General features: G+C 39.7%; 6 protein-coding genes across 12 annotated transcripts; 4 read left to right on the forward strand and 2 right to left on the reverse strand.

The window, feature by feature from the left end:
* Positions 1 to 40: 40 nt before the first annotated feature.
* Positions 41 to 3496, reverse strand: LOC105287850 (sodium/bile acid cotransporter 7). 5 transcript variants are annotated; one of them, XM_020034573.2, is made up of 6 exons: positions 2289 to 3496; positions 2037 to 2200; positions 1723 to 1949; positions 1428 to 1571; positions 982 to 1228; positions 41 to 894 (listed from the first exon to the last, which is right to left on the reverse strand). In XM_020034573.2, the coding sequence occupies exons 2-6, from the start codon at positions 2170 to 2172 to the stop codon at positions 650 to 652; spliced, it is 999 nt and encodes a 332-aa protein (XP_019890132.1). In that variant the 5' UTR covers positions 2173 to 2200; positions 2289 to 3496; the 3' UTR covers positions 41 to 649. The 5 variants fall into 5 exon arrangements, with proteins under 5 accessions (XP_019890132.1, XP_019890130.1, XP_011351995.1 ...); XM_020034571.2 differs by having other exon boundaries at positions 41 to 1228; positions 2289 to 2938; positions 3057 to 3494; XM_011353693.3 differs by having other exon boundaries at positions 41 to 1228; positions 3057 to 3494.
* A 911-nt stretch (positions 3497 to 4407) lies between these two features.
* On the forward strand, positions 4408 to 7174 carry LOC105287881. 2 transcript variants are annotated; one of them, XM_020034420.2, is made up of 5 exons: positions 4408 to 4544; positions 5045 to 5209; positions 5748 to 5933; positions 6273 to 6554; positions 6906 to 7174. In XM_020034420.2, exons 1-5 carry the CDS (start codon positions 4478 to 4480, stop codon positions 7007 to 7009), a joined length of 804 nt encoding a protein of 267 aa, XP_019889979.2. In that variant the 5' UTR covers positions 4408 to 4477; the 3' UTR covers positions 7010 to 7174. The 2 variants fall into 2 exon arrangements, with proteins under 2 accessions (XP_019889979.2, XP_026827161.1); XM_026971360.1 differs by lacking the exon at positions 4408 to 4544 and adding an exon at positions 4557 to 4695.
* A 130-nt stretch (positions 7175 to 7304) lies between these two features.
* Positions 7305 to 11244, forward strand: LOC113562312. The gene is made up of 3 exons (XM_026971361.1): positions 7305 to 7447; positions 7791 to 7903; positions 9681 to 11244. The coding sequence occupies exons 2-3, from the start codon at positions 7870 to 7872 to the stop codon at positions 9878 to 9880; spliced, it is 234 nt and encodes a 77-aa protein (XP_026827162.1). The 5' UTR covers positions 7305 to 7447; positions 7791 to 7869; the 3' UTR covers positions 9881 to 11244.
* A 464-nt stretch (positions 11245 to 11708) lies between these two features.
* LOC105287901 (protein lethal(2)denticleless) lies at positions 11709 to 16540 on the forward strand. Of its 2 annotated transcripts, none has more exons than XM_026971354.1 (8): positions 11709 to 11952; positions 13351 to 13595; positions 13682 to 13862; positions 14018 to 14246; positions 14328 to 14533; positions 14604 to 14806; positions 14962 to 15229; positions 15315 to 16540. In XM_026971354.1, the coding sequence occupies exons 1-8, from the start codon at positions 11910 to 11912 to the stop codon at positions 16001 to 16003; spliced, it is 2064 nt and encodes a 687-aa protein (XP_026827155.1). In that variant the 5' UTR covers positions 11709 to 11909; the 3' UTR covers positions 16004 to 16540. The 2 variants fall into 2 exon arrangements, with proteins under 2 accessions (XP_026827155.1, XP_026827156.1); XM_026971355.1 differs by having other exon boundaries at positions 14962 to 15178.
* A 39-nt stretch (positions 16541 to 16579) lies between these two features.
* Positions 16580 to 19003, reverse strand: LOC105287895 (acylglycerol kinase, mitochondrial). The gene is made up of 8 exons (XM_026971357.1): positions 18676 to 19003; positions 18344 to 18457; positions 17873 to 18263; positions 17684 to 17799; positions 17410 to 17597; positions 17101 to 17247; positions 16895 to 17013; positions 16580 to 16811 (listed from the first exon to the last, which is right to left on the reverse strand). The coding sequence occupies exons 1-8, from the start codon at positions 18783 to 18785 to the stop codon at positions 16698 to 16700; spliced, it is 1299 nt and encodes a 432-aa protein (XP_026827158.1). The 5' UTR covers positions 18786 to 19003; the 3' UTR covers positions 16580 to 16697.
* Positions 19004 to 19177: 174 nt separating this feature from the next.
* Positions 19178 to 20648, forward strand: LOC105287914 (60S ribosomal protein L23). Its single transcript, XM_011353785.1, has 4 exons — positions 19178 to 19278; positions 19492 to 19575; positions 20123 to 20251; positions 20404 to 20648. The coding sequence occupies exons 1-4, from the start codon at positions 19266 to 19268 to the stop codon at positions 20598 to 20600; spliced, it is 423 nt and encodes a 140-aa protein (XP_011352087.1). The 5' UTR covers positions 19178 to 19265; the 3' UTR covers positions 20601 to 20648.
* The last annotated feature ends 306 nt before the right edge of the window (positions 20649 to 20954 follow it).

Genomic DNA, 20954 nt, shown 5'->3' on the forward strand with positions numbered 1-20954 from the left:
TATAAGAATAAGCTTGTCATCGTCTCGCGGATATTGAGGATTTTTTCATTCGAAAATGAAGAAACTATATTTGTATCTTGTACGATACTAATAATAGGTATATACATATATACATATTGTATGATCCACCAGATAAGTCGCATAACACTTCACTCGATTGGCTCTGGCTGTTGACTCTTACCTATTGTATCTATATTTAAAACAGTTCTTATAATAATGAGCAGTACAATGTATCATTCCTCGCTGTTCTTTTCCAACAAGAGTGTCAATGAAGCAGATTGCTGAAAATTACCATGACATATCTCGCGCCTTATTCATTAGAAAAATTCTCTCGATCCGAAAGAGCGGTATATTAACTAATTATTATTACGCCATTGCGAAAACCATTCCATCCAGTCTCAAGGTAAGTATCGAATCACACGCAGTAACGAAATTCTAAATACAACGTTACGCGGTAACTTTGTGCAAATTGCGTTTAACTACCAGTTACGTTCCGAGAGACAACGTGAACGCTGCGGCGGCCTAAGGATACTCTACTTGAGAAACGGTGCCAAGATAGATCAATTGTTACCAAATTATGCTTCTCATTATAAGCCTGAATAAACAGCTTGAAGGAAAGAAATGGAGATGTGAAACCAGCCCAAAGTTCTCACGGTGCCAGCCAGCTGGCCAGCAAGCTACCCAGCAACAACTGCGCCACCGGCAGTATCGTCAACGGCAGGTTCACCGCCGGCCCGTAGGCCGAGCCGTGGTACGCGCCGCGCAGGATCCACCCGCCGAGACCGACGGATTTGTGCGTGCTGGTGAACAGCGCGGCCAGCAGGATGTTCCGTGGCAGCCACTGAGAGCACAGGATCCAACAGAGGCTGCTGAGCAGCAGCTGGCCCACGCACGCTTGAAGAGACACACGCGGTTGAACGTGCGTTTCCGCGAAAGTTCCATCGATGAAGCATTCGGATGAGGATGGACAGGATGGCTTACCGATAAGTACGCAGTACAGTATGTCCACCGCTTGCAGGGACGAGGCATCCACTAGGACGGCGTCACAGAACCACTGATACGCTATCGCCAGCAGCAGCACTTGGGAGAGCCAGCCCGTGCTGATGCTCAGGTGCCTGTCCTTCAGTACGTACGACCGTAGCGCGATACCGGTGGCCAGTGGGACGAGAGTGCTGTACACGGTTTCCTTGACGTTGATACCGACCAGCGGCGGAGTGGACGTCCCCAGCTGCGGCCATGAAGAAATTACTACAACTTTTGGTTTCTCTGGTAGTCGAGTAGCTATACTGAAAAAACGGACTCTGCTTTTTTAGAGAGAGTTTAAGACATTAAAGTGATAGTATAGGCGTAAATAATTACGTGGAACACATGGATACACTTGTAACGATTATTCTTGTATGCGAGGCTTGCGTGTAAATGATCTTTACCATGAGATATAGCAAAAGAGGAGACAAGAACAGTCCCCCAAAGTGCGACACTAGCGTGGTAATCACGCTCGTAGGCAAATCGGCGCGTGCCAAACGGCACAGAGCGAGTCCCGTGCTGAACGGTGGTGGCATACAGTAAAGCACCTGGAAGATGTAACAATTATAATTGTACGACAGTAATATTCTCAGCTGTAATACGTGTAGCGCGTGACGCAATTAGCCATTCATTCATAACTGATTTTATATCAATAAGAGAATTAATTAGCGATCAATTACGATTTGTGTCTGTAATCACCTCTATCCCTTTGAGTAACCACACGTTAACTTTCGCGTAAGTTAGCAGATAGGTCCCGATCCGTGCTAAAAAGGGCATCAAGATGTACACGAAGGTCATGACAAACGCTAGGAGATAGCCGTCCCTCAACGTCGAGTAGAGAGACTTGGGATCGCACAGCAATCCCGCTTCTAAATATGTTAAAGGCACAGCGAAGTAACAAATAATTAAGTTACCGTTAATTATGCCTGTAACAAAAAAAATGCGATGCATGTAATATTGCAATACCGACATTTTTTTTCTTCTTTATTAATCAGTCGATGGGAATTGATTACCATTTGTTCCACCAATGTGCGGCTGCATAGATGCAAGTACCATGCACGCGAGCATTAGCAGCACGTATCCGTATCGGTGGAGGAGATTGTCTTTCTTTCGCGGTTGCAGGTCGAGCTGAGTGAATTTTACACACATTTTCTTTTAATTATTCTGAGGCGTGCACCTAAACGGAGAAAAAAGCACGTAGTATTCTCAACGTTAATCTCACTGTTTGAAGATATTGAAAAGAAATTGTTATCTTGAGGTCTTACCTAAAGAAGCATGCGTGAAAATTAAGCTTTCAGGCTCTAGAGAAACTGGCAATGAAGTGAGAAGAGCGATCTTGCAATTCTGGAATGTCAATGCTAACGCTATCAAACTCATGCGTCCTGAGCAGAGTACGTAGGCATATGATCTAACAGCTAATCGACACGATAATTGCAACGTAAACAGCTAAGATAACGCTAATACAGCTTTCAGCTGACTGTATTGAGATTTTTATTTCAGAAAAAGAAATTATTGCAACAGTAATGATTCTTAGATGAAGATGCGTGAACATGTGCCCAGTTTGATGACTAGTTTGGAAGCACATGCGCTCTAATTTTGTTGACTGTGCAATGTCTATCACACTTCTGTCGCCTCGCTGTGCTATATGAAGATATATAAGGCTACTCAAATATATCTGAAAGTAAGGAACGATCGTGAAGAAAGCTTACTTATAAGAAATGGAGAAAAATCTTCGCAGTACATTCAAGGAGTTGAAGTAGTGCTGATTAAACACAACAGGTCTCCTTTTATATACAAATTTATTTATTCGGCAGTTTCAATGCAGTACTCGATTACGCAATGTTACATGCACTATGTCGCACGCTATCGTATAAATTGCGCGTTGCCATGTCTGTCTACTCGATAAAGTATAACGCTATAAATAATATATAAGAATATATAATATAGTGATAGAGCAGCTATCGTGAATCTAGATTCGTGAGCTCGAATTACAAAGGAGCTTCGTAAACTTAATAACATGCAGAATTATTTACAACACTGGAGGTTAACGTTAGTTGGCGATTGTACAACACTGGCGGTTCGCAATTGGAGGTATCATTCCTCGTTTAATTTCGTTAATATTCTTCGTTTCCCTGTCACGTTCAATGCTGACGAGTCGCAATAACGCCGTTCACGATGTCTTTCACTGGTACGATTCGTGCTTTCTCTCCCGCGGTTTCAATCGGGGCTGGTTTCAACATGGAGGACGCGTTACCATGGTTACGAGCAATGAAGCACGAATATGTAGATGCGATGCATCCAGATGCATCCCGCGTGCATCATGGCGCCTTTCTCAAATATGGCGGCGCGATCTAGCTACATGAATTAATTGTTGTCAATAGTCTAGATATTACACAGTATGGGGTTGTCTAGAATAGTCTCGCAAGTGATATTAATAAATATAATGAATATAAGAATAAACATGGATAAGAGAGAGAGAGAGAGATAGAATATATAATATTTAATATTAAATAATTAGTATAAGAATATAACGATCAATGTAAGAATGGTAGCGCAAAATCGATTGCTTTACGTGCGATAATCGTGCGGAATTTGATTAATTACCTTATATGATCTTTCATGTGAGTCAATCGATTAATAAGTGGCCGAACGATAATGTTAAATGCATAAATAATTAAACTAAATATATAATAAAAAATATATATATATGAAAAATAATAGATTATATTCTCATAATCTCAAAAGGCATAAAATTAAGACGCAAATATACAAAACCTACCCAGAAAGCAGAGAGAGTTAAAAAAGAATTCATTTGTCATATGTCACCATAGCAATTCTGAGTTCATTTTCAGATGCAAAAAGGAATAGAAAAGATGTTAATGGAGCGTAAAAGAATTCTTTTTGCATCTGAAAATGAACTCAGAATCGGCGACGTACAAATGAATTAATTCTTTTTGAACTCTCTCTCTACTATCTGGGTAACGATTCTTGCGCATCGCTTAATCTTGACTTTCTAGTTTTCTTAAACATACAAATACAGATATATAGCTTCTTATATATATAAAATATGAATTTGGCCGTTAAATGTAATTCCGCGCCGAAAAGTTGCATAGAGCATTAAAGAGTACGTTTAATTATAAACAATTATAAATGAGAAAGAAAATTCCTCCGAGACTCTCGTGACTGCAGATCTCACGTGACGTACGTATCTTCAAGAGGAATTAATATTTGCTAAAATATTTTTTTCGTTTAAAGACATTATAGTTTTATTCAGCAGTGCTCCGCATCGTTCGTTTTTTATGGAATGCCGGGACGTAGTTTGTTGTGTGGGAACGTATGTCGGATACGAGAGCTAGGCGATACATGACGTACGCTGCGCAGAATCCTATCGGCTACGCGAGTTAGACGGGCCGTATTTAATTGTGCATCAGTGTGAAAAGGGACCTTGGAAAGAATGTTGTCGATAGCACGTACGGTCTCGCCGTCGATAGTCGTTCTTTTAATATTCGTGTGCGGTTTCGGTGAGTGCAGCAAAATGGCGCGCCGCGCAAAATTCCCGTGCGGTTTAAGCGACTTCCGGGATCGGATTTCGATCGACACAGGCGACGAGATTCCTTTCTCGATCAGTTCGCGAGCGTCGCAGTCATCAATTGGGGTGAACGTGACGCAGGGGTAAAACGACAACGCGGGGTTTCTCGATCACGCGTTAGCCAACGTTTATTCTTTGAAGCTCTCGAGAAACTCTCCTGTAAAATCGCATTATCCATCTATTCTCCAATTCTCGATGCAAGTTTCGAGACGAATGTGATTATCTCGTACTACGCGATGCACAAGTTGCGCAAGTTTTCAGAAAGATTCGACAAGCAAGGGTGAAACGCGCGAGTTTAAAAGGAAATTTGTCGAAACAAATGCAAGCTAGTCTTAACGGTTTCGCGATCGCTGCTAACTTCACGGTGAACCGTGAACGTCGCGTTTATATCGATCGAGCCTGTATCGGCGTTTTTAAAAAAATGTCCCGCAGGGGTTCGCGGCTCCTCGATAAGGGCCCTGGACGTGCCGCTGGTCGTACGCAACGGAAGCGGACCCGTGGACATGGTCTGCGCCTACGAGATTGACGAGGACGAAAACGGACTTGTAATCAAATGGTTCCACGAAGCGTATCAGATCTATCAGTGGATCCCGCCAAGTAATTTGCACTTTCACCCCCGCCCGCCCACGTGACCTTATTATAACTTGCCGTGCCCGTTGTGGTGCACTCGCGTTATTGAATTTACTTATCGGCAAGCGTGTTACATTTATGCAACTGTCCCGTGTGATATCGCGGAATGCAGAAGTGGACGTCGCTCGAATGTCGCGGCCGTGAAATGAAAAATATCACGGTTCACGTAAATAAATAAGAACGTTGCACGATGACGTCATAGCCATATAATTTTACGCAGGCGTATTAATTTATTGAAAATCTGGAGAAACAATTTTTTTAACCTCTACGGAAGATAATTTCTCTTGAATGTAAGAGTCGAGGAGAATTTTAATAAGAAAATTACGATATTATTATTACTTTATTTCTTTGTTGCGTGTAAAATCTACATAATGCGGCAGAAACCTGTTTTATCAACATTTTTTATTTAGACATTTTAATTTGTAATTTTTCCTTGTTGGAAAGTACGCTTTTAATTTAAATTGAACATATCATCATTAATGCATGCATCTGTGTTTTTCATCAGTACCACCGCAAGACATCGGAATCATCGAAGGCCTCGCGGAATATCCGGCTGAAAACCTGCAAGATCCGTATTCGCGTTCTGTAATTCGCTTGAGGACCGTTACCACTGACATGACCGGAGAATACACATGCGCGATCAGCACGTTCCAAGACGAGGCGAGCAACACGACGAAAATGATTGTTTACGGCAAGTTTAAGCGAGAGATTTTATCGATACTTTCATCGACAGGCGGGATATGTGGATAAAAGTGTATTTCTTGCACGCAACGAAAGATTAAGCCAGAGCATTGTGAAATTTCAACACACACACACACACACACACAAAATTAATTAAGAAGTTATATGCTACTTCTTTTCCTTCCCTTCTTCTTTTCTTCTTTATCTAGATTTAATATTTCTAGTTTCTGGAACTTTTTTCAACTCTCATGTCAATTTGGATTTTAGTAACAATTTTTAATAATAAGTTATTAGTTATTTTTATTCTTGACTTTTCTCCCTAATTGACAGTTAAATTATTTTCTTCAAGTGCCGGAAAGCGACATGACGGTGCGCACGTATCCCTTCAACAGGACTCACGTGAATCTAACGTGCGTGGTCACGGGGGCGCGACCGCGGCCCTCCCTGAAGCTGTACGTCGAAGGGGTGGAGAGCAATGATCGCGAGTCCTCGGTGGATTGGTACAAGGGCAGTCCCCGTGTATCGCTGGACGTCGTCGTCGAGGACACGCTGGACCCCGCGGTGATCGAGTGTGAGATGTGGATTCCTGAAACGGAGTACAAGCGCCGGGAGCGGATCGTCTACTACCCCAGTTCGAATCGTTCCAATGTGACGAGCGACTTTGCGCTTAACGGAAACCTTTAACTTATCGCTTCTCGCCGGTAAAAAAAAAGAAAAGTGAAATCTGCTTTATTATTGGAGACTGGACGGTTTTATGGAAATCTAGATAGAGAAGTATTTTTTTCAACAAGTATTTCAATCTCGATGACATTTTCGTGGAATGCAAGGAGCTTGACTTGTGTGTCGAACTTGTGATATTCGAGGAAAATTAGTTGGATGTGTAAATGCGCTCAAACTCTCGGAATCTTAACTAAACCGTTTCTTATTATTCCTCGAGCGAAAGAAATACTTATTAAATGTATATTTCTTCCGTATGTTTCAGCGCAATTACTACCCTATCGCGTAAATGTTTCGCAAGGAGGGCCCTGCGCGACGTTGCTTATCGATATTCTTTACGTTACGGTTCTCAGATTAATGTTCACGTAGGATCGAATTATTCCAAGCAAAAATCCTTGATTTCACTGAAATATTCAATATATATTTTAATGTATTTTTTATTTCGTCGATCCGCAGATTGTGTGCTATTTTTATCTTGTATAGTTCACATAGATCACATCGATTGCTCCAATAAATCGACTGTCTCTTTAACGATTAAACAAATTATCCATTTGTTTAGAAGTACATATGCAATATGTGTCTACGTTACTCGCGCGAAATATCCGATGATTTTAATGAGCAGAGCCCGCGACTTAACTCGGAACTTGACGCTCTGCATACAGCACATCTTGCTATATTGAAATGGCAAGGCGATTGCGTGCGTTGGGGATGGAAGAGGTAATCTTGCTGGCTTGGTGGGGGATGATATCTAGAAGTAGCGGTACCCCTCAAGATTATCACTCGCGTCCCGGCATCCACCTGTAGAGGGTAAGCAACCACCTGCAGCGAATCTCTAGCACGCCTTAACAAAACTCGCGCTGGTTTGTCGCATTTCATAATAAAATTCTCGTTCCATTTATCATTGAGCTTGTAAATTCATCCTAACTCTGATCGGACAACAAAATCAGTCTTTGTTTTTCCGTTTCCGTGACTTGATATCGATATCGATCTCGAACAATCGCGGACGTTATTGTATTAATTTATTTTATTAATTTATATGAAGAATTTGCCAATCGACAAAATATATAATATATTAATAAAACTCTAACGTCTTCAGAATTTTTTTTCATGTTAATCTATCATTGCTGATCTCTCATTGTCTGACACGCAGCATTCATCTCCGCAAGTGAGGGCAAGTCATCAAGTGGCTCGGCGACCTGCTGTCCCGTAATCGAGACTACTTCAAAAAAATGAATCGTACCTGGATGCTGCTTTTCCTCGCAGGTATTTGAAATTCTTGCATTGCATTATTCATGCGCTCTCGTTGCCTGGTAATGCTGCGAATATTGTTGTTTGCAGTTAGTTTAGTATTTTTATTACGCCATCGTGTACTGTTGCTCGCAACGCTCGCAGCGATAATGAACAGTAATTATTGATCGCAAAGAGACGCTAAATTATTGATGTTGGTACAGCACTTTAAATGTATCTTTTTTGTTATATTTCAAATGTATCCTGAAAAACCTTATAGAATTAATTTGTTTGTCTTTTATTCCGTTGCACGTACAGAGATTTTATGCGAGATCTCAATGCTTTCTGTAATTTCTGTCATTTTTATTACAAGTTCCGTTTATTTTGAAAACAATGTCAAATGATTTTGTTGTAAGTTATCTCTATTATTTCTCTTCGTTATAAAAGCATATAAGTCATTTTGCATTTCCTGCGCTGGTAACATCAGCAAATGTCTTGTCGATTATTGTTACACAATTTTAATACGCAACACTGCGTAATATATCGTAGGCAACGACTCATTACAACGAAGCGCAGTGATTATAAATCGTTGACATTTCAAAGGGATGAGGTTGATAATCACAATGTCTATAGTCTCTTTCGCGTTTATGGGATAATCCGATCAGCCATCCCACCAGTGAGACTGGTAACCGAAGTATCACCGGATTTTGCGTTGATCTCTCTGTTGAGAACGGCGAACTATTACAGTTTACGCCAATAATAGATTTCTAATCGTTCAATGCCTCCATCAGTTACATGTACGTTTCGAGCGTAACGGGAACCAGCGCGACTTTATGAAACGGATCAGCCTACGAAAAAGAAAGTTAAAGCGGATCGCAAATCCGAGACGGAGAAATGAGATTGGAATATATATATGATAAGGGCGAAATAAATATAGTTAAATTATTTTGCAACGAAAATATAGGGTGTAATTGAAGTCTCTTTCTCTGGCAGAATTTTCGAAACATGCAACTGATATTCCAGCTTTTGCATAAAAATAATATCATTAAAACGACGGTAATGATAAAGGCACTTTTTTGTATTGTTATTACGATTTTTAACGCGTCGATGTGTCAATGCCGACGAGTTTATTTATACGGTACGGACGAATGTTAAATTAACGGGTTGTTTGCTCAAGTTATTGGTTGGTAATAACGATGCGGAATGAAAATTCCAAAAGTTGAAGAAACTTTCATAAAGATATGCATTGGCTCATGTAATACGATCGGGCTAACTTGTAATTACTTGATTGACATTCATTACCGAACATTTCCGGGGCACCGTCGTCGCATCCATAAATGCATCACATTATATACTTCCAATATTTTTATGCAATTTTCTCTCATTCACCTGGTGTGCGACAAAAATAATTTTTTCAATCTCGGGCTGATCGTTTTACATTATATACTTTTTAAATTTCTTTCTACTTTCACGCACACATGCATTATTATTTATATTCATGTAGTGTCGACTGCTGTCTCTAAATTTTAACGCATTTATCAGTCAGTTAAATATACATTTAATTCTCACATGCAATTATATGTTACTAAATATTAGATATTTAGTTATTAGACACTAAATAATTAGTTAGATACTAAAGATTAGATATTAATATTAAATATTCGGGTCCTTTTTTAACAAATTCTGACACGAGCGAGAATTAGAATCGAAATATTTCCTGATATCATAAATTCAATGGAAATTAGTTCCTACCTTCAAGCTTGCTCTAAACATATACAAATTTTTATTATAAATCTCTCCCTTATTTTCGTAGCGTGCGCTCTGTGGACATTCGGCGAGGCCATACCCTGCGATCAGTGCGGACGTGAGTGCGCCGATATCTGCGGCACCCGGCAGTTCCGCGCCTGCTGCTTCAACAATATGCGGAAGAGGCATTCCGACACCCTCGGCCTGAAAATCTGGATGAGACCGCGGAGATACGCGTTCAATCTGTATCCGATCTACGATGCTTAATCCCCGCACGCAGTGTATATCTTACATACGCGAATACGGAAAATCTCTCGGCGGCAGAAGTTAGTTATTATTGCCTCAATGTTTATTATTATCTTTATCCTACGTTCAGCTAGGAGTTGCATAATGTCCCTCCGCTCGTCATTTCCGTTAGCTCTGTCTCTCCCCGTTACTGTCCCCCACGTTCCTCGCTCTCCTAAACGTACGTATAGAATCGTTGTCGATGCGCTTAATTGAAATTAAAGGTGTTACGCAGCAGCAGACCTACTCGGGTGTGATTCTTTTGTATCGACGCAACGATCTCTCACGCCTGATTTTGTACTTGCGTCGCCGTACGCATCCGAACGCGCCCGATTGTCACAGGTCGGTTAGGTACAGGTCTGGAAGGCCCTCCGCAAGGCATCGAAATGGAATGGGGAGACGAATCGAAACGACACGTGCGCGTAAATGCTGAAAAAATATACCTTTATTGTAAATATATATCGATGACTGCTTACACGATTGTATACGAGTTCATTGGTAGCCGAGACGTAGTGTAGCTCGCAGTAAATATATACATTTAGGATCACATATCACAGTTGGATTTAGCGCAGTTGTACATCGCGGTTACGTATCACAGTTACATTCACAATCACGAAGTATATCTATAGGTATGCACTTTATATTAGATGCAAATCAGCAACGAATTTTCGTCATTGTTCGTTGGCTTCTCCATTTGATTTCTTCGACGTTTCTCCATCACCGTCGTCGCCCGTACGTTTGCGTTTCCTTCTCGTGGCGTCGCGTGACACCGTCGAAAGATCCTCCATGAAGATCTCCTGATCTATTATGTTTACAACATAAACACCAAATATATTAATTACGTTCTCGCAGAGAAGATCAGGTATGCAAGAAATTTTTTAACATTCTTGATTATTTCATTGCGCGTACCTGTGGCATCATATATATCAGCTTCGATTTGAGGAAAGGAAGGTTCGAGTGCAAACTTCATTTCGTTAAATTTACTATTGGATCTGTAAAGCGAGTTCTATACGATGAGAATTTGAGGCATAACATTTAAGCTTTAAGCTTCAAGAACCATTGACCAATCACAGTGGAATGTGAAAATAGAAATCGACTGTGATTGGTCAATTTCTTACAGTTTAAAGCTTAAGCTCAAGCTTTATATCTTAAATTCTCATTGTAGAATCCGCTTAAGGTGAGAGAAAATCTGTCTGTCTCATCGACAGACTCTGATGACTCGAGCAGATGAAACGTTGTTTCGCCAGGTAACATCATGATCAACATATGCTCGTGGACTGTTAACGTCTGGCGTCTAAAGTGCTACTTTAATTTAAAAACAAATATATCATGATCAATGCTCTGAAGTAACATAAAAGTTATTTACAAGTTGTTACGAGAAATTTAGGTAAACGTTAAAATTAGGGGCGACCTCACTAATTTTAATGATTCTATAAGATGAGCTTTTTATCACAGAAAAAAGATTGCACTTTTCTTTTTCAATTAATTTATACAAGATCAATTTTTCTTCGACCATGCTTCGTGTAATCTAATTTTTAATTAATTTTTTATTTAAATATATCGGGGAGAATATAACAGTAGCAAACGTACATCAATATTACCAGTATATTTATTTATTTTAGATTAAGCTACAAGATATTTTTATAACGTGCCAATCATGTGTATTGATCCGTTGCATATTATTAGTGGATATAACATAATATACAAATATAAAGAATTTATTTGAACCCTCAACACGTATTCTACAGCATCTGAGCACGAGACTGCTGATTAGTGATTACGTGATCCGTCTTGCTCTTTGGGTGCGCACGCAGGTGCCGCGAAGATCGCTGCGAAGAGTGCGAAGCAACGTGTGACTGGGCATTTAAAGGACAAAGATAAAAGAACCAGCGGAAGAGACGGTACAGAAAGTACAGGAAAGAGCAGATGTGCCGTTATCCGGCATCACTGTGCGCGTAAACAATCTTTGGCGCTAATATTATTTCCAGCGGCGTGTTCATGTCAGTGCAAAATGAATATAGCAAGTGCCATTCAGAGACGGGAGGAAGGTTTCGGTAAGCAGATGAAATCGCACACGTCGTACAAAAGATTCAACTGCAACGCGGTTTTCGTTGGAGGTTATGTGTACCACAATACACATAACGATTAACTTCGTCATTCTCTTGCTGAAGAATGTTGCGGTGTTTCAGTGTTGAGACTGAATGAATCTCATCTGAGAACGTAAATTTCGTTTCGACTGCAGTTGCTCGGCTTTTCTGCGAGGTTATGGACATATGTACATGCCTATATACAGAGTTGGGAAGTAACGCGTTACTTGTAACGTCGTTACCGTTACCGTTACTATTTTTCGGTAACGATCGTTACTTTTTGCTGTCTGTAACGATAACGATAACGTAGTTACATTTTTACAGTAACGGTAACGAATTTAACCGTTACTTTTATCGTTATTTTAATTTTTATCTCTACTCAATAAATCAGCAGAATGAACGCACAGATTCCACTCAGGTAACAGCTCTTTACTTTCAGTTCTTTTCATTAGTTACTAATTAAGTTCTTTTTATTACTTATTAATTTTAGTGTTATCATTTTAAGTAAAACAATATGCAATTATAAGTGCAAGAGTTTCGCAAAACCAATTTATTATTATTAAAATAATATATATGTATATATGTATATATGAATAAAATGTTAACATATATACACAGGTGAAAAATTTGTGTTAAATTTAACAGATATCACATGTTCCAAACGGTCCACATAAATTTTTGTGTTAATTTAACATAATATGAATATGTTAAATGGTGACACTAATATTATGTTAATATTTTAACCCAAAATGAATGCAAACTGCGAAGTAATTTGAAATAAATTTTGTGTAAAATCAACATATTTTTAATGATAAAATTAACTCGAAAAAAAAGTTATTTTTACATACATCTTTACTCTCAACATAGTTTTCTGTAAATTTTAACAGATAAAACTTGTCACTAATAATACGGAACATATCTATTATGTAAAATAAAAAATAGGTGCACAATGTGTAATTTTTACATTTATTTAGTTGTTTTAAAAATTTAACACTTGAGTTGAATTAACACAACAGCAACATGTTAAATTAACACATGAATGTGTTAAATATTTAACACAAAAATGTTAACCGGCATATTTTTTAACAAGAAAACACAAATTTTCCAACTGTGTAAAAATAAAAATAATTACATTTTTTAATCAAGTACATATTTTATTTAAATATTTTATGAAAAAGTAACGAATCGTTATTTTTTTAAGTAACGGTAACGGGTAACGAGTTACTTTTTAAAATTGGTAACGATAACGCGTTACTTTTTACGAAAAATAACGGTAACGGTAACGCGTTACTTTTTTGAAGTAACGTTCCCAACACTGCCTATATACATACCGAGGTTGTCGAGCGTCTCTGATGTTTGTTGCAGAATTAATACGTGATTATGACATCGCTCTTTATCGCCTGAAATGCTACAACGACAACGTGTACCGCGGGATAACGCCGAACGTAAACGTGCCGGATTTCAATCCGGACCCACCGGTGTTCGCGTGCCGTTTCTCCAGCACGCCGGGGTACGAGGAGGTTCTCGCACTGGCAAACGAGGATGGGAAGATCGCTCTTCAAGACACGAGAGTCAAAGGGAAATTTGACGAACCGTTGGAAGGGTCACAGGTTGTTGCTCGTCTCTTGATTGGACACTCGACAAGCGTGTTTTTCAGCAACGGAGCTATATTAACTAGAAATCTGTGTTCTTCAAGGCGCACTGCAATGCGATCTTTGATATCGCGTGGATGCCCGGAGAATTGAAGCTGGTCACAGCGTCGGGCGATCACTCCGCACGTCTACTGGACGTCTCCAGACCCAAAATAGAACAGATCGCCTGTTTCCATGCACACACGCGAAGCGTGAAGACAGCAGTGTTCCGTCAGGAAGACAAAGGTATTTCTTGACGGACCAAACGCGGAACAAAATTTATGCAGCTTTGTAACAGTTTTATTTACTCTGCGATCCAATCATTTATTGTTGTTTCTAATTTAATCATCGCATAGATATTGTGTGCTTCGCAATTTCTTGAAACCTCGTGCATCTTCCAGCGGTTTTTGCGACGGGCGCTAGAGATGGCTCCATCATGATATGGGACATCAGAGCTAATCACACCGATCAACCTAAACCGGACAATTGTATCGGCAATGCACACAGTATCTTCGGCAACTTGAGCAACTTAAAACGAAAAACGGTCGCCCAGGCATCACGGGCGCAGAGTATCACGGGTTTAACGTTTCAGGATGACTTTACATTGATTTCGTGTGCTGCAGGCGACGGGTAAGATCGAATGTATATTCATATATATATATATATATATGCAATAGTGCGCATAATGTAATAATTGCTCGTTTGTTCCAGTCTAATAAAAGTGTGGGACCTACGCAAGAACTATACGGTCCACAAGAAAGAGCCGATGGCGAAGCATCTGATGAACTACGCGGGGCACAGTAGCAGGAATGGCTTTTCCTCGTTACTGATATGTCCGGCGAGAATCACACTGTACGCAAGCTGCATGGATAACGTTATATACGCTTACAACATATCGTCGTACAATCGCAAGCCAGGTAAATCGCTTCGTCTCTCCTTCAATGACGCCTTGACAGTGGGATCAATACGGGAATTTATCTGTGACAGTGGCCGAGTACTACGGGCACCAGAATCACACGTATTACATAAAGACGTGCCTGAGTCCCGACGGTCGCTACCTCGCCAGCGGATCCAGCGACGAGCTTGCTTACATCTGGCATACCGGTAGGCCCGGCGCGCCTATGGTCAAGCTTACTGGTCACACGGAGGAAGTGACCTGCATCGCGTGGTGCAACGTAGGCGAAACTAAGGTTTGGCTTCAGCGTTACTTACACTTTATTATCTCTAACGAATTTGTTTTGAAGTGAAACGTAAAAGTATAATCTATATAAAATCTATTTACAAAATCTACAAATAACGTTGGTGAAAATCATGCGTGTCCGTCCAATCTCGAGAATAATTTCAGATAGTGACCTGCTCGGACGATTCCTACCACAGAATATGGAAGGTCGGGTTCGAGCACAAAATAGAGAACGAGGAGATCAGGATACTCGGCCGAGCTGAAGTTGTCGTCGACAGATTCCCCCTGGAAAACATGAAGCTGGAAACTACGCCGACCTCTTCCCGAACCTCGATCTCCCGGGCCTCAATGTCTCACGAGGAAACCACACCGACCTCTGATAGTGAGAACAAAAGCTATTACAATATCCGTACAAGTACAGTGGAAATGGAAGGCAAGAAGCTAGACAAGTCGCTTTGTCGAATTTCTAATCTGGATTTGGAGCTTTTTTTTTAAGCAGACGATTTTCAATTCCACAGATCCTGGACCTAGCAATGAGAAAGTAATTCACGCGGACAGGCAGACTCGAAGCGGTGGCACCGTAAAGCGTAGTTTCATCCAGATGATGGTAGGCTCAAGGTCCGAGGAGAAGTTCAAGTGTATTTTGTCTCCTATATACGAGAACCACGAGATGCTCGCGAAACGGACTCACATGGACGGGAATCGTGGGGCACGAAGGCTGTTCAGCTCGAATACCGAGATCGCCGGCACTTCGAGTAGAAACTACGACTCGGACGAGCCTAGCACGAGCCAGTCCACGTCCACGAGCAGGAATGACGGGATTCCCTTCTCCTCACCTACGTCGAACTTGCCGAATTTCGTGGTGGACGGCACGGCGCCGCACTTGCTCGAAATATCGCCGCAAAAGTACAAGGAGAACGTCGATTGGCTGACGAAGATCAGGAAGGAGAGGTACGAGACGCAGAAGAAAACTGCGTCGTGCAGTTCCAGGACTCAGGTGACGCCCGGCCGTAGACTCAAGAGGTCGCAGTCCACCGAGCCGCAAAAAGTGACGAAAACAACGAAAAGCTACGCGCTCTCGCTGCTAGACTTCTTTAATAAAGCTGCTAATAAGGCAGGCAAAAAGAATTCTTGTTCAGAAAATAGTAGTATTAGTATGCCCTCGTCGAATCCTGATACGGAACAATGTCAGGAAGAGGAACGATAACGGACGCTGAAGACAGCGGCGGCAGATCGATCTCGAAATTTTTATCTTGGATCTTTACCACGCCGCTAAATGCAAGATCTTACAAATCGTGTTGCCATAAAAAAAAATACGAGAACTATTGATTTAGGCGTAAGATTGAGGCGCCTGGAATTTTTCCTATTTAGCGTAACAGGAGAGAATTATTAACGAGACGACTGATTCACAAATCATTAACCGTTAAGCCACGCATCGAATAATCTGTAAGAATCAACTTGTTCTTTTTATACACGCTTCAAGAATCATAATGGATCTTGCAAGATGATATAGATTTGAGAGACTAACGTTTAGTATTATACCGACAGTAATGTACCTTGTATACTTTGAGATTAATGTTTAAGAAAGGACGATCCAGTTAAATTATATAAATACGATCTGATGCAATGGAATGCTTGTAGTTGAGCATTATACTAGGAATTAATTGTATTAAAATAGAAATTTAAATCGCATTAGTGACAGCTATCTTTTGTACACGACAATAAATTATTTTTTTATAGAAAACATGTACAACGAATTAAATAATCTTTTTACATAACATTATTTGGATCAACAATGCTTTCTTCTGTATTTTGTCATTTTGATAAAACCTTCATCATGATAAATACAAAATGCCACGTGAGATACTTTGAATTTCCATTAGAGTACTGTCCGGCGTACGTTAGCTGTTCGATTCCGGACAGAATATCGTAACGGATTGTGGGAGCAGTCGAATTTCAACTGGCTTCAACTCGTACTCCTCATAGTCGATGTAAAACATTTGATTTTCATTTGTCTGAAAGAACATTTATAGATCATTGAAACTTCCAACATCCCAAATGACTCGCAGTGTACAGAAATATAATTTTATTAGCTTACTATTTCAGGATATAATTGAATATCCTTTGCATCCAATATCGAATTTACGGGTGATTCATTGTTCATTTCCTGTTTCCATCCTTTCTCGACAAATGCGGCATAGTTAATATTGTCCGGACCTTAATTGCACGTAATTCATATAGCTCTATTATTGCATTTCAGAGTTAATTGATTAAATGATATAAATGAATATTTCACTTCATTACCTAGTGCTATCTTTAATGACGGCGCCGATTGAACTGGTAAATTCTTCGTATTTTCTGTCCTTATGCATAGCTCTGTCGTTGAAATAGGCATCTCATAGAATGTGTCACAGTCTTCGTTCGTCACTTTACTGTAATCTACGCGATTATCTGAAACGTACTTTAATTACACGCAACGAAATTGATTTCAACACATCTCTCACTAGTTTTTTGATGATTCCATTTGAGAAATTGTCTTTATATTTTTAACTTTATTTTTTATTATAATATAACGTATAAATTGTATAAATAATTTATTCTAGAGGAACTCACCAGGAACAAATGTCTGCTTCCTCGGTAGAAACGCATGCCACCATCTCCTATTCATGTTTACGGATTCGTTGTAAGATTCTTTAGAATAGCAACGTGAACATCCTTCACAAGGATTCGTATACTTTAGTACCGCGTTACACCTCCAATTTAAATCCGATTTGTAACCGCTGAACACGTAAGCTGCATATCTGTGTAAAGCAGTAAAAAGCAGGAAACGTAAGGCAAGTTGTACATAGACGCAATGGAAATTTTCAGAAGGAACGAAGAAATTTACTTGCGTAAAAAGCCCCAGTACCAATATTTATCGATTCGCGCGTGGGTGTCGGTCCAAGCTCCCCATTTTATGCCATCCACGGCGTAGATCGGCTTCACCGGATTTTCTGGATCATTCTTGAACCAAAACGTAGTCAGTATGTCAATATATAATGCAATTTATAACGAATGACAATCACGAGACGCGTACCTCCAGTAATTTAATTTCAACGGCATCTATCGATGTCAAATTGTTCTGTATAACTGCCATCGTCGCGTCGATCATGTGATGCACGTCAGCCAGGTCCTCGTATTCTCTGTAAAATACACTTGCGATTGTGCTCGTGCTCCCCAATGGCAAGACACCAATGGGACACTGCTTGACGGAATGAAGATTGCTCTCGTATTTCCTCATTAGGCCAGTCACCACGTCCGACAAGGTGCCATCTCCTCCCGCTACGATGATAGCATCGGTAGGTGTTTCCAAATTTGTTATTATGCCACGTGCGTGGCTTCCCGATTGCGTGTCGATAACAGTTACCGAGATACCAGCCAAGTGCAACAGAGGCTCGCAGTATTTTTCAAATAACTTTCTGGCTTTCCTGAGAAAAAAGAAAGAAAGAAATAAAAGTTGTGCAAGGTGATTGAATCTCTGTGCCGAATTCAAGATTCCTCTAACAACCTCTTCTTGGCTGATGGATTCAAAACGACTGTTACATGGCGAGGCTTGATGTTCGTCGGGCAATCTCCATACTTGGCTACGTTTTCGCAACTCTGACGCATTAATTGTTCCGTACTGGAAATTGTTAAAAATTTATTGATGAGATAACAGAACCCTATATCCAAATGGAGCATACTTGTATGAAAAATTTTGTGATATCGACTTGTGCAAAATATTCATATTTACAGTTGCGAGCAAACAAGTGTATAGAAGATTGCAAATATGAATATACAATTACAAATTTCATAATCAGGAAAAGGAGAATGGAGGTTAAGTTCTCCATGGTTTCTTACTCGTAAACCTGTTTGCCATATGAAATTCCGTATGAAAATGCTGCAGCTCCCAACACAGATTTCTTCCAATTATTTCGTATCGTTTTTAACAGATTTAACACTTTAGCCATTCTTACTTAAGTTACTTTCAAAGCACATTTAAAGTTTGTTGTTTCTGCTGCTGCTTGGATTTGTGTGATGCATTTGAGCACGATGTGCTTGATTTTTATTTATTCTCTGTAGATCTGCTGTCTTATAATTTATATTCAATATTTTCTTTCCTATTTTATTTTCATTTTATTTAAATTTTATTCAAGACAAAGCTGTTTCTCGGCTCTTGAATATCTCTCGATTCTCTGTAGCGAGTTACATTTAATGCACCGTTACGCAAATCAAATTTCGCGCGTAATATACAGCGCCGATATAGGGTATTCTTAGGTAAATTTTCAAGTAAACGCGACACCTCATGGTGGAATTTGCCTCATGAGTTGGCTCTACTGCAGGCATCGCGCAGCGGAAGGTAGCTAGAGATATTGCGGTAGCCAATCAATCATTAGCATTCTACTGGTTAAACTCGGATCGAGGTTAGGTTTCTCTTTCATAAACCGAAGATGTCGAAGCGAGGTAGGTGTTTTTGTCGTGCACGAGGAAAATCCGAGAAAATCTGCGTCAGATCGATGCATCGGTTTCGAGCAATGCAATAAAAATACTAAAATACGTCTTGTTATTTTATACGTCTTATTGCACGAGAAACCAAAGATATATTTGATTGGTGATTCATATGTGAAAATTGCTGCCCGCATGATACATTCTACCATGATATTCTTGTCATTTCAGGACGTGGTGGGTCAGCTGGAGCCAAATTCAGGATATCCCTGGGTTTGCCCGTGGGTGCAGTAATTAATTGCGCCGATAATACTGGTAAGTGAAAAATATTTTCTACATGATACTTAACCTAACTCCAAAAAAAAATACGGTACAGTTCACGAGTGGAGTGAAGTGTCGATGCAAGTCTTCCACGTGTGCTTCATCAATATCAGTATCGTTCACTTTTGCATCAATAATAATAAACTATTTAGACGATTAATTTAGCTGCATGCAACACTTGCAACATTCCATGCCAAACTTTTCGTTTAGACTATTTAACCTATTGACGCATGATTTAATTAGTGCTTTTTGTCGATACTGCCGATAACAAAATAAACAGAATTAAACATTCTTGACGAGCCATTCGTATGCATAAATAACTTGAATGTAATTAGTTTTCTCATGTCCGAGTTAACACAAGTCTGTGTATCATGGTAATATAAAATAAAGCAGTACCCAAGTTACCTTGGGTTAATACTTTCTCTGAAAAGTGGCACAGCAAGAAGCGTGTTAATAATAATAGAATGTAAAAATAAATATCTTTAGAGGTAGCGATGGACAATATACAAGGTATGATATGTTCTACAATAATTGTATTCAGGTGCAAAGAACTTGTATGTCATCGCAGTACAAGGAATCAAGGGCCGGTTAAACCGCCTACCGGCGGCTGGATCCGGCGACATGATTGTGACGACGGTAAAGAAGGGAAAGCCGGAACTTAGAAAAAAGGGTAATTAATTCTTTACAAATTATATAATTCTTATTAATTAATTCTAATAATTAATTCTTTACGAATAACATCTTTACTCCTTTCCTCTCGTCCCAAGATAAAGTGTTATTTTTATTTCTTATTTTATAATGTATCTACGTTTGTCTTTACAGTGATGCCGGCGGTTGTCATACGGCAACGGAAACCGTTTCGTAGGAAGGATGGATCGTTTATATACTTTGAGGATAATGCTGGTGTGATAGTCAACAACAAAGGAGAGATGAAAGGATCGGCTATTACGGGACCTGTTGCGAAGGAATGTGCTGATTTGTGGCCAAGGATTGCGTCTAACGCCAGCAGCATCGCATAATTCGTTACGTGTATATCCTCTACAAAATAAATTTAAAAATTGGTATAAGTCGTGTTTTTTTTATGTTTATTCTCACATTATTTGCAACACACATTGTAAAGCCTTAAAATTACTTATGCAGTTTTACAAGCATTTCCTTCTGTTTCTATTAAGCAAAATGACTATTTCATTTGTTAAAAAATGTTTGAGAGAAACGGTGAGAATCAGTCATTGTTCAACGTTGTCATTTTTGCATATATATTTAGAGTTTTATATTACAAATATAGATACTTGCAAAAATTCGCAAGTTCACAATGAATTGGTAGCATTGCTCAACAAAAACGCGTTCCAAACGTTAGAAAAGCTTGCAGGGCA

Source organism: Ooceraea biroi, chromosome 7 (genome assembly GCF_003672135.1).
Source record: "Ooceraea biroi isolate clonal line C1 chromosome 7, Obir_v5.4, whole genome shotgun sequence".
Classification (NCBI taxonomy): domain Eukaryota; kingdom Metazoa; phylum Arthropoda; class Insecta; order Hymenoptera; family Formicidae; genus Ooceraea; species Ooceraea biroi.

Excerpts from the sequence above, each read along its gene's own strand:
- LOC105287850 (XM_011353693.3), bottom strand. The coding sequence starts at position 2,172 with ATGTGTGTAAAATTCACTCAGCTCGACCTGCAACCGCGAAAGAAAGAC. Across the intron at positions 1,950-2,036 it reads GCACATTGGTGGAACAAATG|GCATAATTAACGGTAACTTA; the intron begins GTAATCAATTCC and ends TTTTTGTTACAG. Across the intron at positions 1,572-1,722 it reads GGTTACTCAAAGGGATAGAG|GTGCTTTACTGTATGCCACC; the intron begins GTGATTACAGAC and ends TACATCTTCCAG.
- LOC105287881 (XM_020034420.2), top strand. The coding sequence starts at position 4,478 with ATGTTGTCGATAGCACGTACGGTCTCGCCGTCGATAGTCGTTCTTTTA. Across the intron at positions 4,545-5,044 it reads AATATTCGTGTGCGGTTTCG|GGGTTCGCGGCTCCTCGATA; the intron begins GTGAGTGCAGCA and ends AATGTCCCGCAG. Across the intron at positions 5,934-6,272 it reads GACGAAAATGATTGTTTACG|TGCCGGAAAGCGACATGACG; the intron begins GCAAGTTTAAGC and ends ATTTTCTTCAAG.
- LOC113562312 (XM_026971361.1), top strand. The coding sequence starts at position 7,870 with ATGAATCGTACCTGGATGCTGCTTTTCCTCGCAG. Across the intron at positions 7,904-9,680 it reads GATGCTGCTTTTCCTCGCAG|CGTGCGCTCTGTGGACATTC; the intron begins GTATTTGAAATT and ends TTATTTTCGTAG.
- LOC105287901 (XM_026971354.1), top strand. The coding sequence starts at position 11,910 with ATGAATATAGCAAGTGCCATTCAGAGACGGGAGGAAGGTTTCG. Across the intron at positions 14,247-14,327 it reads TCGTGTGCTGCAGGCGACGG|TCTAATAAAAGTGTGGGACC; the intron begins GTAAGATCGAAT and ends CGTTTGTTCCAG. Across the intron at positions 14,807-14,961 it reads GCAACGTAGGCGAAACTAAG|ATAGTGACCTGCTCGGACGA; the intron begins GTTTGGCTTCAG and ends GAATAATTTCAG.
- LOC105287895 (XM_026971357.1), bottom strand. The coding sequence starts at position 18,785 with ATGGCTAAAGTGTTAAATCTGTTAAAAACGATACGAAATAATTGGAAG. Across the intron at positions 18,458-18,675 it reads TATGGCAAACAGGTTTACGA|TACGGAACAATTAATGCGTC; the intron begins GTAAGAAACCAT and ends AACAATTTCCAG. Across the intron at positions 17,598-17,683 it reads TACTGGGGCTTTTTACGCAA|ATATGCAGCTTACGTGTTCA; the intron begins GTAAATTTCTTC and ends TGCTTTACACAG.
- LOC105287914 (XM_011353785.1), top strand. Across the intron at positions 19,576-20,122 it reads TAATTGCGCCGATAATACTG|GTGCAAAGAACTTGTATGTC; the intron begins GTAAGTGAAAAA and ends AATTGTATTCAG. Across the intron at positions 20,252-20,403 it reads GCCGGAACTTAGAAAAAAGG|TGATGCCGGCGGTTGTCATA; the intron begins GTAATTAATTCT and ends TTGTCTTTACAG.